The 14,856-nt window shown below is 41.7% G+C and overlaps 1 protein-coding gene across 2 annotated transcripts in view; it reads right to left on the reverse strand.

The window, feature by feature from the left end:
* Window positions 1-14,856, reverse strand: part of Traf4 (TNF receptor associated factor 4) — a 137,367-nt gene that overhangs the window by 83,832 nt on the left and 38,679 nt on the right. For both annotated transcript variants that reach the window (XM_089730109.1, XM_028172592.2), the window contains one exon: window positions 10,240-10,291. In XM_089730109.1, coding sequence (XP_089586235.1) covers window positions 10,240-10,291 — 52 coding nt within the window. The remainder of the gene's footprint in view (window positions 1-10,239; window positions 10,292-14,856) is intronic.

Genomic DNA, 14,856 nt, shown 5'->3' on the forward strand with positions numbered 1-14,856 from the left:
AGCACAACCAACACACACACAAACTACGCAATAGCGAACTATAAGTTATTTATTTCCATTCAAAACACGTCGCCACCCCTTTCGTTAAATTCCCATTACAATAATAATAGACAATACGCAAAGGAAATATGATGCCCTACAGTAAAACTCAATTTACACGGTGATCCTTAATCTATTCACCCGCTTTTTTTTTGGATTAAACTTGATATTTTATTGAGGAATGAAAGTTTTTGTGAGAATTTTTTGAAGCGTTCGCTTACCGATCTTTTTATTTCCATCCGATCGCTACCAAACTCACAGGAACACACGCTGAACCAATCTGAAGATTTTCGCCGCTTCAGGAGTGTAAAGGGAACATATTCATGTGTGTAAATTCCTACACGGCTTATATACGGACATGGACTTTAATATATAAAAGCCTTTTTACGTTAAACAATATTGGATCAATAGAAACTAAGCAATAAGTATCGTTTTCTCATAATAACCTTAAGGTCGTTTATAAGTTGTTCAATATACGGCCACCATAGGCATAGCTTAGATTAAAGTAACACTAAATCATCTATACTTCACACTTACTTCACATTCCAAACTTTCTGCATTGTTATGTTTATTATGCAGCTAGCTCCGGAATACCCTAACTTTTTATTATTATTTCCCTACCTATGCTGATAGCCTTGAGAGGCTATTTCAGCTTCTCCTTGACGTATAAGTGAGCTCACGGGGCTCAAACCGGGAGTGTTGCTAACACTGGCTCTAGCAAGAGCAGTGCTTCGCAGAATCTACCATCGGATCGGAACGCGACCCACTGAGAAGATCCGGCGAGAAACTCAGTGGGCTGTGTCTATGGATTAATAATTCACTCGTCGAACCCTTCGTCGCAAGCGACGGGTTGGACGAGGACGGTGACCGGTGCTTGTGGTAGGTACCCTAAAGCACCGTTAATTGATCGGGAGGACCCGTAATGACGTGCTTAGGGCGATGCGACGACGTCAACTGTTTACCATTCGGTACGGGTCATTCAGATACTAAAACATTGGTATTCATACATACATTCATACATTTCACAAAGATAATGACGACACGGAATCTAAACTGGTGCTCATAGTATACGACAACGAGGACAACAAAGTCTTTTAATTTCACGCACAAAGCTTATTATTAGTTACATAGTGATCTCTTTTTTTTTTTTTATTGCCCTTGTAGGCAGACGAACATACGGCCCACCTAATGGTGAGTGGTTACCGTCGCCCATGGACTTCAGCAATGCCAGGGGCAGAGCCAAGCCGCTGCCTACCGATCTCAAGCCTGTGGTACCTAAAAGCATCGTTAATGGATCGGAAGGGTCCGTAATGACGTGTTTAGGGCTACGTCAACATATCCTAACCGTGAGAATCCCTGAATTCAGTACATGCATATGGACCACACACACATTGTAGCTCGTAAAATGCACAAAAACAAATGCAACTGCGGGATCATTTGTCTACACAATACGTACGTTTTTGTCTCATAAAACAATAGAGTTTCTTAATGGCATTTTTTACCGCGTATTTAAAACACCGCGTCAAAGTTTTTCTTACGTCATTAGGATTGCTTAAAATGGAATTTGCTAAACCACTCTCAGATACGTCGGTTTTATCATCGATTAACGATATAAAATTTACTGCCTGGATGAACCACAGAAAATTTGATTCCGACTTATTTTAGATGCTTTTTTTTGTAAATATTGTTGTAAATTCAATGCTGTTTGATTACCTACTGCTGTTTGATAAAGAATGCATAACATATGTACTAACATGTAGTATTCGTGATAGCATTTCACAACTTACTTTTCGTTCTGATATCCAAAGATTGAGATCTTAACTCTGCGGCATGAAGCGCGCTAGTATGTCATTTAGTATGTCATTATTATGGATGATTTTATTGTGTATATATTATTATGTATTTTGTATACATCGACCAAAAACAAAAGATACCTGTGACAAAAACTACAAATTAATTTGAAAAATTCGATTATGATGAATGTTTAAAATTGGGTTTAAAGAATCCATGTGACCATTCTTCCACACGGCTCTCTAGCATTTTGATATCCTAGTGAAAGAATTGTGATTTGACAATTTAAAATTTCTGATTAAAGGTGATTTGTGAATGACAATGATGATTTTTGTACTATAAAATTGAGACTTACTCATAATCCAATTAAACAATTTAAAAAAAAAACGAATTATATGTTATGAAAACCTTCAATTTTGCAAATATTCATAAAAATAAGTCAATCCATCAGATGAACCAATCAACCAATCCATAACCACTAACCAACCTATAAGTCAACCAACCAGATGAATGTAATAGCTGAGAAGCATTAGAGAAAATTCGTTTATACAAACTTTAAAACTTTTTCGCAGCTAAAAGACGACGCGTTTATATAACGCCAGTGCGTATCATACAAACCACCCTTCAGTTTTTGTATCGTAAAACAATAATGGCCGCACAAATTGTCCTACAATAGCACAACGACATACGAAGCACACGTGTTGGACATGTTCGCGACACATTTCGTATTCGGACTAAAACTAATATGTTAAATGAAGAATAAATTGTTATTTTAGTATTATTACGTTTTTGAGTTCCATGCAGATAAATGGAAGGGCATGTGAATTTCAACTACTAGTCCTATCACTGGTGGATGACTTATAAATTTCTTCTAAAGTCAGATCGAAGAACTAAGAAGTATGGCGTCAACTTTTTTTGGCCCACCTATTCGCTGGTAGCCTTAGAGGACGCCCTGACGGGTAGATGAGATCTCAGGCTCAACCTGAAAGAATTTGCTAACACTAGCCCTAGCCAGAGCAGTGTTACGCTAGAGCAGTGCTAGAATCTACCACCGAATCGGAATCACGACTCACTGAGAAGATCCGGCAAAAAACTCAGTGGGCTGTGTCTATGGGCTAGGTAGTTTGACGAGGACGGTGACCGGTGCTTGAGGGGCCTAAAAGCACCGAGAGCGAATCCGGGAGATTCAATAAGACACGTTTCTGGCGACGGCGGCTTTACGTTGCCCCGTCGCAGTCGGATAATTAGTCGTCAACTAATAATACCAATTATCTCCTCTTCAACCCGTGTCCACACAATGCTGAGTGTAGATCTCTTCGAATGCAGAGATTCTCTTCGGTCTCTGGGCTTTCTCATCCAGTCTCTACCAACGACTTTAACCAGGTCATCGGTCCATCTCGTTGGCTGTCTGCCCACGTTACGACTCCCAGTACGAGGTCTCCACTCCAGTACTTTTGTGCCCCACCGATTGTCAGTGCGACGACATCTGTGGCGGTCCACTTCCACTTTTTCCGAGCAACGACTTTGGCTATGTCAGTTAAACCAGTTTTTTGCGGATACCAACTATACCTACCAGTGACACCAATATATATATTTTTTAATAGTTATAGGTGGCCGCAGATGCAAGCTTACGTTCCTGGTCCTCGCTACCGAAGTCCCTGGACTATATGAATGTTTGCGGACTTTTAATTGATTTTTATAATTGCCGGCTCACCGTAGAATTTAAATGGGAACGCGTAGTAAATAAATAATTCCACCATTATAATAAGGCTTTTTTGCAACTTTCGTATATTCTGGTCTAGTCAACCGTACTTATCTATGTGAATAAAAGTTAATGTTTGTATTTACCGAACCGTTCGTCCAATAGTGATGAAACTCGATTCAGATTTTATTAAAAATCAACAGCTTGTGTTCACAGGTCAACCATGTCACAGATATTGACACACAAGGACATACAAATAAATGACTATAAATCTTAGAATGAATTCACTATGTCACTAAGTTAAACAATGCCAGATAATTAGGTACTCAAGCAACACCTACTTAAATGACCTACTGAGCTTAGCAGCAAGCGTACGTTGCGCGCACCTAGTGGTAAGTCGTCACTTTCGCTCTGCACTGGTATATTCAAGTCTCTGCCGCGATTACTGTTTTTACATTTCAGTTGAAGAAAGGCATGTCAAAAGCTCAGGAAACATTAAGAAAAGAAATAATTAGACATTAATAGTAAATAATCAAATTGTATACATTATTATGTTTATATGCAAAAATAACTAAATTATCATAAAATGAAAATTTTATATCCTAGTCTCGTCAGCGTTGATTCAACTCCATCTATTATTCACGGCCAGAACTAAAAATAAAACTAAAACCGGCTCACGCGACTGTCTACTCAAAACTTCAGTTTTCCGTGATGTGAGATAGCGATATTAATAATAACAAATTCGGACGTGCTAAACAAGGACGCGTGACAATGTCGCGTGACCGGTTAGCATTGCAAGGTCGTCGCAAAGAGGTGAGTGACATTTTGTTTGTGCTATTCATCATTTTATTTTCAACTTTAAAATTACCGTGCTCAAGATCGATTGTTCTATAATATGATTTTGCCAACACAAACTGGTGTAGCACATTTGGCACGTAATTATATTTCTTATTTGAAAGTTTAATAGACTTTGGTTTTTATTGTAACTACATAAGGCGTAAATATGACTTTCACGTAAAATCGACACCTTGTTTATTTTATTCGCGTGTTGATCCGCCATGACATATTTTTATTGTTCATTGATTCAAAATTGTGAATTAAATGGACGATTACTGTTGATTGAATGTCTTGATTGTTGTGTATGATCGTTGATGTAGTTTCCATAACTAATCTGAGTGATTTTTTCGGTTTTGAAGAGGTCAGTGACCCGTCAATCATAATTTTTCGGAAACGAAACTTAAATTTCGTAAATTTTTTTTTCAAACTTTAAAAATGTATTAAAGCTCATAACTTATAGCTTTCTTCTTCTATATCGTTCCCTCATTACTGAAGATCACGACCACATGTGACGTACTTCCAATGTGCTCGATCATGGGTCGCATGGACCGCATGGTACAGACTACCGCCAAGTGCTTCTCTTACTAGATCTGACCATCTGGCTGGTGTTCTGCCCACGGCGCGCTTGCTCTCTATGCGTCCCTTAATTATGAGCATCTCTAATTCATGTTCGCGGCAGATGGAAGAGAGCCTTTTTCGGATGTTTGGCTACCTTATAGCTCTCAAGTGCAGCTTATTAACGGAAATTCTAACGTATCACGCTCGAACGTGGCATTCGTTAATTGAATTAGAATTTGAAGGCGTGTGAACCGAACGAGTCGTATACCGTGCGAAAAACTTAACGGCGCTATGTCTACTGATATGTTCGATGAGTTCAAGGCCCGCTTACTTAGTTTCCGATCCGGTGGTAGATTCTGCGAAGCTCGGCTCTTGCTAGGGTTCGTGTTAGCAACGTCGTCAGGTTTGAGCCCCGTGAGCTCACCTACTAGTTAAGGTTACGCTAAAATAGCCTCTCAAGGCTATATATCAGCATAGGTAGGAAAAAAAAAGCTGTTAAGTGCTTGCCGGAACTCATAAAAATCTCCACGGGGACGCCACCACCTACTTTGATACAGGAGATCTAAGTCTCAACTATTATACATAATATTATTTATAACGAATGCATACATTTCATAACATTTTTGATTTTTACTATATTAAAAAAAATATATATTTATTTGGGGGTTGGTGCTTCCCGCTTCCGTAGGTTTAACCCGCGATTCCCTACAAGTGACCCCTGGGTGGTGCTAAACGGGAGCCGAAAACATAACCGGTGGTAGGACCTAGTCCGACTGGCTGGCGACCACCCTCCAACTAGAGTCCGCCGCCAAATAGCCTAGCTGTGTTCCGGCGTGTGGGTTGGAGAGCCAGTTCTATCCCTCCCCTTTCCCCTTCCTTGTTGGGGGTGAGTCTTGGTGACGCCTGGAACTTGCGGAGCAGACGTGCGTGCAAACTCACGGGGCGTGATTGTTTGACGGGGGTATAGGGAGACCCAGTGAAACGGTACCCGCTGCCGCCCGCCGGTCAGTAGGGGACCTGAACCCGGGTGTCTCTACTAAACTCCGCCCCGGGAAGCTGTCCCGCCAACCGGTGTAAAATCCTGTCGTGCGGTCGTCGTGCCGGAGTCGGAGACCGGAGTGGATCCCGGCGATCGCACGCAGAGTGGACTGGGGGCCCTTCCATGCCCTGCGTCGGTCTCTCACGCAATCCGTGGTCGAGCGCGTACTATGCTCCGCGCTTCATTCAGGTGTTGCCTCGATCTCACCTCCAACATCCTACCTCTCCTAATCCTACTCTCCGAAAATTTAACAACTATGAAGTCGACAAAAAAAAAGAAAAGGGTTTCACAGGCGGTTCCCCATTCCACATTTAATGTGGATTTCAGCAATGTCAGGGGCCTACATAGCAACCTTGACGCCGTACACCACCACCTTGAGACGGCGCAGCCTGCCCTGCTTTTTTTAACGGAGACGCAGATATCTGCTCCGGATGATACCTCATACCTTGAGTACCCCGGCTACGTATTGGAGCACAACTTCCTGCGTAAAGCCGGGGTGTGCGTATTCGTCCGGGCTGATGTCTGTTGTCGCCGTCTTCGGGGCCTCGAACAACGGGACCTGTCCCTCTTGTGGCTGCGCGTAGATCACGGGGGTCGTAGCCGAATCTACGCGTGCCTGTACAGGTCCCACAGCAGTGATGCAGGTTCAGCTCTGTTTGAGCATGTGCAAGAGGGGACTAACCGCGTGCTTGAGCAGTACCCATCTGCGAAGGTGGTGGTTCTTGGAGACTTTAACGCTCACCACCAAGAGTGGTTGGGGTCCAGAACCACTGACCTCCCGGGTCGGACTGCCTACGATTTCGCCTTGGCCTACGGCTTCTCCCAGCTGGTGACACAGCCCACCCGTGTCCCAGATATCGAGGGGCACGAGCCTTCTTTGTTGGACCTTCTGCTGACCACAGATCCGGCCGGATACAGTGTGGTGGTCGACGCTCCGCTTGGATCGTCTGATCACTGCCTTATTCGTGCTGCCGTACCACTCTCTCGTCCTGATCGTCGAACGACGACCGGGTATCGAAGAGTTTGGCGGTATATGTCAGCAGATTGGGATGGATTGCGTGAATTTTACGCATCCTACCCATGGGGGCGGTTCTGCTTTTCCTCTGCTGATCCTGACGTCTGTGCGGACCGTCTTAAAGACGTGGTGCTCCAGGGGATGGAATTGTTTATTCCCTCCTCTGAAGTGCCCGTTGGGGGTCGCAGCAGACCCTGGTATAACAATGCCAGCAGGGATGCTGCACACCTCAAGCGGTCCGCATACGTGGCATGGGATAATGCCAGGAGACGTCGGGATCCTAACATCTCAGGGGAAAGGCGGAAATATAACGCCGCTTCCAGGTCCTACAAGAAGATAATTGCCAAGGCGAAGTCGGAGCACGTTGCTAGAGTTGGCGAGCGATTGAAGAGCTATCCCTCCGGGAGCCGTGCTTTTTGGTCGCTCGCCAAAGCTGCAGAAGGAAACTTTTGCAGGTCTAGTCTCCCACCACTGCGCAAGTCCGATGACAGTCTGGCCCACAGCGCGAAAGAGAAGGCTGACCTTCTGGTCAAACTCTTCGCCTCGAACTCGACTGTGGACGACGGGGGTGCCACACCACCGAACATCCCCCGGTGTGATAGCTCCCTGCCGGATATCTGCTTCACACAGTGTGCAGTCAGGCGGGAGCTCCGACTCCTGGACGTCCATAAGTCGAGTGGGCCAGACGGCATCCCCGCAGTGGTTTTGAAAACGTGCGCCCCTGAGCTGACACCTGCGCTAACGCGTTTGTATCGCCTCTCTTATTGCACTAACAGGGTTCCGTCTTCATGGAAGACCGCCCATGTCCACCCTATCCCCAAGAAGGGTGACCGGTCGGACCCATCGAGCTACAGGCCTATCGCGATAACTTCCTTGCTTTCCAAGGTGATGGAGCGAATTATAAATACACAACTCCTGAAGTATCTTGAAGATCGCCAGCTGATCAGTGACCGACAGTACGGTTTCCGTCACGGTCGCTCAGCTGGCGATCTTCTTGTATACCTTACTCACAGGTGGGCTGAAGCCTTGGAGAGCAAGGGCGAGGCTCTTGCCGTGAGCCTTGATATCGCGAAGGCCTTCGACAGGGTCTGGCATAGGGCACTTCTGTCGAAGTTACCATCTTACGGAATCCCCGAGGGTCTCTGCAAGTGGATCGCTAGCTTTTTGGATGGGCGGAACATCACGGTCGTTGTGGACGGTGATTGTTCTGATACCATGACCATTAACGCTGGCGTTCCACAAGGTTCGGTGCTCTCCCCCACGCTTTTCATCCTGTATATCAATGACGTGCTGTCTATTGATGGCATGCATTGCTATGCAGATGATAGCACGGGGGATGCGCGATATATCGGCCATCAGAGTCTCTCTCGGAGCGTGGTGCAAGAGAGACGATCAAAACTTGTGTCTGAAGTGGAGAACTCTCTGGGGCAAGTCTCCGAATGGGGTGAATTGAACTTGGTTCAATTCAACCCTATAAAGACACAAGTTTGCGCGTTCACTGCGAAGAAGGACCCCTTTGTCATGGCGCCGCAATTCCAAGGAGTATCCCTGCAACCTTCCGAGAGTATCGGGGTACTTGGGGTCGACATTTCGAGCGATGTCCAGTTTCGGAGTCATTTGGAAGGCAAAGCCAAGTTGGCGTCCAAAATGCTGGGAGTCCTCAACAGAGCGAAGCGGTACTTCACGCCTGGACAAAGACTTTTGCTTTATAAAGCACAAGTCCGGCCTCGCATGGAGTACTGCTCCCATCTCTGGGCCGGGGCTCCCAAATACCAGCTTCTTCCATTTGACTCCATACAGAGGAGGGCCGTTCGGATTGTCGATAATCCCATTCTCTCGGATCGTTTGGAGCCTCTGGGTTTGCGGAGGGACTTCGGTTCCCTCTGTATTTTATACCGTATGTTCCATGGGGAGTGCTCTGAGGAATTGTTCGAGATGATACCAGCATCTCGTTTTTACCATCGCACCGCCCGCCACCGGAGTAGAGTTCATCCATACTACCTGGAGCCACTGCGGTCATCCACAGTGCGTTTCCAGAGATCTTTTTTGCCACGTACCATCCGGCTATGGAATGAGCTCCCCTCCACGGTGTTTCCCGAGCGCTATGACATGTCCTTCTTCAAACGAGGCTTGTGGAGAGTATTAAGCGGTAGGCAGCGGCTTGGCTCTGCCCCTGGCATTGCTGAAGTCCATGGGCGACGGTAACCACTCACCATCAGGTGGGCCGTATGCCCGTCTGCCTACAAAGGCAATAAAAAAAAAAAAAAAAAAAAAAAAAAATATTAGTCAGCTACATTTCTTTTGCTAACTTCATCCGCACCGTTAGAATTATATAACCCTATTTCGAAATTATTGAATTTCGAATTCATTTCGAATTCATTTCTTTGAAGCTATCAATATCATGAAATAGCAGGCTTTAATTCTGCACACGAAAACAAATGCTTGACAAAGAACGTAAATGGTGCTTTAAGCGTAAATATTATCTCTCGAGTCTCGTAAGTGAAAAAGATTATGTACTACAAATACCTACAAACTAAATTCACATTTCAATTGGCACCAAAAATATCAAGATAAAATCTTACACTAAAATATTCAGCCGTAAAACAAATCTTTAAAATTATTACCGGTAAATGTAAAACACATCTAAAATCAGGAAATAATTCAAAAGACGAGTGGCTTTACGATGTAATAAAACATTGGTTGATTTTATATGCACTGAAACGCTTTAGTTTTATTGTTATTAGCGCCATCTAGCGGCAAATGCGTGTACTACGTACAGATAAATCCTATTATTTAGACCACCGGAGTTGCATAACATTTGCCTAAGTTCGGAATTAATTATTTTAAGCTGCGGGTAAAATATTGCTCACCCGTCATGTTCTGGCTGTCAAAGTGTTCTTTTAAACAATATTTGACTTATGTAGTTAAATACCTTTGTACAATACTATTGCCAATAGCTTAAAATATAAAAAAAAAAATTAACAGCTCATTGATAAAAAAGTTACGTTTTTTTAATAAGGTTTTTACATAGGAGTTTTTTAAGAGTGGTTTTTTAATTGTTGTTACATAAGAATATTACATAAGTTTTTACATAAGGTTATTTACATAAGAATTTTAAACATATATTATTATGTGGGTCAGATCGGTGGTGTCACTTTCCTCTCAACAATTAGTTCGCACTTATATTAGCAGTTTCTAAATTTATTTAGTATTCATAATAATATTAAATTTATGTTTATTCTATTTTATTAAACTTACCTTTGCGTAATCGACAGGGGAAGCGTTAACTGGACACGTGAATAGTCCCTCACTGAAACAATGAAACGTATAAAATTATTTTAATTCACAACTAAATAATTAATAATAATAATAATAAAGCTCTACTGGGACCGGCCTATCATCACGGACAGGACTATTCTTGCGAATAAGCCTGATATCGTGCTGACGGACCGGACGGAGTCTCGGGTATTTCTGGTGGATATCACCATTCCCTACGACGAGAACCTTGTGCACGCCGAGTCAGATAAAAAGACCAAATATCTGAACCTGCCGCACGAGGTGACCGACATGTGGAGGGTGGTGTCTACAGAAATAATTTCGGTAGTTGTATCGGTGAATGGTTTGGTCCCTAAAAGTCTCTCAAAACATCTCGAGAGGCTTGGTCTCAAGAAAAAGTCGGTGGTGGCCCAAATGCAAAAAGCAGTCTTGCTGGATTATGCCCGTATAGTTCGCCGGTTTCTCACCCAATAGTCCCTGACGCTCCGGCCGATTGTTGCCCACCTCGCCGGAGTGTGTCCTGCCGTCTTCTCAGGCGAGGCAGTATTGAATACACAATAATAATAAGTTTGAAAAATGAATAAAGTATATATTGTGCCGCTAGTGCTTTCCAGCACTGGAGTCATACCAAAGTAACTTCACCACTGCATCAAACTATTAGATTTACCCAAAAATGTATATTTTTACCATGCAAAAAGCCACAATTATAAATACGTGCCGGATTGTTCGGAAGTTTTTGCAGGACGAAACATCAGATGAAACTAAAACTGAAAATGAACTCCACTTGGCGTAGGCCCGTGGTTTTTCAGTATTTACCGAAATTCATAGAAATTCGAGAATAAAAACTTTGTACTTAATAATAATAATAATTTTGTATAATACATCTCGCAGTTCGGCGTGCCTCTTGGCATAGGTCTTTTTTTTTATATTTTTTTCTTTTTTTTTTTTTTTTTTTTCGCAGCGTAGCATATTATTATGTCCTGTCCAACTCCATTTTAGATTTTCTATACGAGTTATTATATGCGTTACTTTTGTCTTCCTTCTTATTTCCAAATTTCGAATTCGGTCGCTAAGTCTGATACTCAATATGCTTCTTTCCGTTGCTCTTTCTGTTTTAGTAAGTTTTTCTCTACATTTGTCTATTTTTTCTTTTTTTGTAGCAGTTACCAGTATTTTGACCAGTATTTGTACCAACCGCTATTCTTTTGTTTATTTCCTTGGACATAGAGTCTTCAAGAGGTATAATTTGTCCTAGATAAACAAATTCTTTCATATTTCTATTCGAATTTGGTTCCGCATCTGTACCTCTATGCTGCTTTCTATTGAGTTAGTCATCAGTTTCGTTTTATCTGTATTCATTTTTAACCCTACTCCTCTGCTTTTTTCTACTATGTCTTTTACCATATGTACTAGTTTTTTAGAAAATCCTAAAAAATCTAGAACATATAGGTATATGATAAGCTATGATGATAAGTAATTGCAAACGTTAAAATTATTATCACAGAATGTCAATTGACCAAATCCATTGACACGAAAATATCAATGTCAATAATTTGACAAAATTGCTTACGACGTGTTACATGGGATAGCCTATTATTCGAATTTATCTGATCCATCCATAGCCTAAAATCTTATCTCATTAAATGGAATGTTATAGAAGTCATAAAAATATGTATTTGTTTATGACAAATACTTTTATTGTTATTAGATTACGGTTTCATAACCTATTACAGAAAGGTGTTTTTTTTTCTTTCAATGTAATGGCATTTTCTTTTTCACTTATAATTGTAGCACTACTTTGACTTACGCTGAAGTCACTCACAGTTCAAGCAAGCTTCTTATTTAGGTATAGTGAACCATTGTTGGCGTTCTCAGGCCTACCTAAGAAACTTAAGTGTTGTTATTTTTTTAATATCATCATCGAAATTAATTTACTTTTGTAAAAATTGGATAAAAATGTAATTTTATAAATGATAATGAGGTTAAGCGTCCGTAACTTAACAGATAAGAAATGTGTTCGCATCGAGTGATGGGCTCATGCCCAAATTCAAATCCCACGCGAAACCTTTACAAATTTGCGAGTGGGAAGCGATCAGCCCAGCTGGTCAAGCATTAAGATAAGCCGGACATTATGTACATTATGTAGTAATTTTTTATATTTTTTATATTGCGAGGATGGGTGGACGAGCTCACACACTGGTGTTAAGTAGTTACTGGAGTCCATAGACATCTACAATGTAAATGCCGCCAACCACTTTGAGATATGAGTTCTAAGGTCTCAGTATATTTACAACGACTGCCCTACCCTTCAAACCGAAACGCATTACTGCTTCACCTGATTAGAACTCCATCACTGATTAGAACACCGTTGCATCGTTAAATTTTTGTACGAAGGGTACAGGCAGGTACCAATTTTTCCAGTGAAATACGTAGTTCACGATTCCTTCCACGGTGAAGGAATAAATAACATCCTGTAATAAACATCAAACCATCTAAAATTATAAATGAACGTAATTACTGGTGGGTCCAAATTAAAAATATACAAAGAGGCCCACAGCAACAATAGACAACGTTGCTGGCAACATTCTTACTATTCTTAAACAATGATATCCACACTAAAGCCTGTATCGTTGTTACTAATCTACAATTATTTAAATGAATAAAAACGTTCCAAATCGCAAACCTTCTTATAAATTTACATAATTAAATAAAATTTCTCTGGTTCTTCCGTAATCTCGATTGAAATTTGTTTATTCAAACCCAACTAAATAACAATACCTACGTTACAGAGGAATGTTCACACGCTATTAACCGTCTTTACAATTTCTTTAAGCAGACAACAATCAATTCAAATTATTTAAATACTAGCGACCCGCCCTCGCTCTGCTTCGGAAACATTAAAACATTAAAACACACATGAAACCAAAAAAATAAAATAAAAAAAATGAAAAAAAAAGTAGCCTATGTTCATCAGGGACAATGTCGGCTTCTAATGGAAAAATAATTTTTCAAATCGGTCCTGTAGTTTCGGAGCCTATTCGAAACAAACAAACAAACAAATCTTTCCTCTTTATAATATTAGTATAGAAGACGTTATACGTCAAATCGTAATTGCAGTGGGTATTCTATTAAGAACTGGTATATGAATATGTATTTACACAAAGAAATTCGTGTGTTGGCTGAATACACCAAGAGATCTTCGGATATTTAGTGCTTAATTAAAAAAATATTGTATACCCATACATACCCATTACTAGTGGTAGGACCTTGTGAGTCCGCACGGGTAGGTACCACCACCCTGCCTATTTCTGCCGTGAAGCAGTAATGCGTCTCGGTTGGAAGAGTAGGGCAGTCGTAACTATACTAAGATCTTAGAACTTATATCTCAAGGTGTGTGTCGCATTTACGTTGTATATGTCTATGGGCTCCAGTAACCACTTAACACCAGATTGGCTGTGAGCTCGTCCACCCATCAAAGCAATAAAAAAAAAACATACCCACATTAATTGAATTCTATTTGAACTATTGTAATATGTACATACAAAAGTATATTTGTGTACGCTGTCTATAAACGGCAAAGCGGCTGATTAGATTCAGATCTAATTTTCAGGGAATTTTTCAGATATGACGAAAAGACTGATACTGTGAAGTTTGGTAGCAATCAGCTAAAATTCAATTCGAATATCTACCAGCAAAGGAAATTTGACTGCTGCATAATAGGCATTCTTATAAATATATTATATCGAGGGTGAAAGGCAATTTTGGTTAAAGCTACATTTTTGCAACTTTACAGGAAAACCGTTTAAAATTGACTAGTAAAGAAATACTAATCTATACATTAATACGTGAAGCAAAAACATTACCCATTTTTACGAAAATTGTGCGGACGGAGGAGTATTAAATTTTAATTAATTAAATTGAATTCCGACGAGTTCAATGTGGCAGTGGGCTTACACCAAGGGTCTGCACTAAGTCCCTATCTCTTCCTGCTTGTGATGGATGCCTTGACATCGGAGATACAGGAAGAGCCCCCTTGGTGTATGCTGTTTGCCGATGACATAGTGCTCGTCGAAGAAAACGGGCTCGAGGTCCAAAACATACTGGAGAAATGGCGATGCAAGTTGGAGAGTGTTGGCCTAAAAATCAGCAGATCGAAAACCGAACATCTGTTCTGTGATTTTGGCGGTCTCTCCAATTTTACACCCATTTCCCTCGACGGAACACCTTTGCCAGTATGTCAAGACTTCCGATACCTAGGGTCTGTTATCCAAAGCGACGGTGAACTGGATCGTACTGTGAGGCACAGAATTGACGCAGGGTGGATGAAATGGCGGCAGGTCACGGGCACCATATGTGACTCGCACATCCCTCTTCCCCTAAAAGGGAAGATATATAAGACCTTAATAAGGCCTGCCGTCTTGTATGGATCAGATTGTTGGACAACGAAAGTGGCGGATGAAAGGCGATTGCATGCAGCAGAGATGCGAATGTTGCGATGGATGTGTGGAGTAACGAGAATGGATAGAATACGGAATGAATATGTTAGAGGAAGTCTGAAAGTGGCACCTGTGACAGAGAAGCTGAGGAGTGCACGTTTGG

This window comes from Bombyx mandarina, chromosome 10, assembly GCF_030267445.1.
Source record: "Bombyx mandarina strain Sakado chromosome 10, ASM3026744v2".
NCBI lineage: Eukaryota > Metazoa > Arthropoda > Insecta > Lepidoptera > Bombycidae > Bombyx > Bombyx mandarina.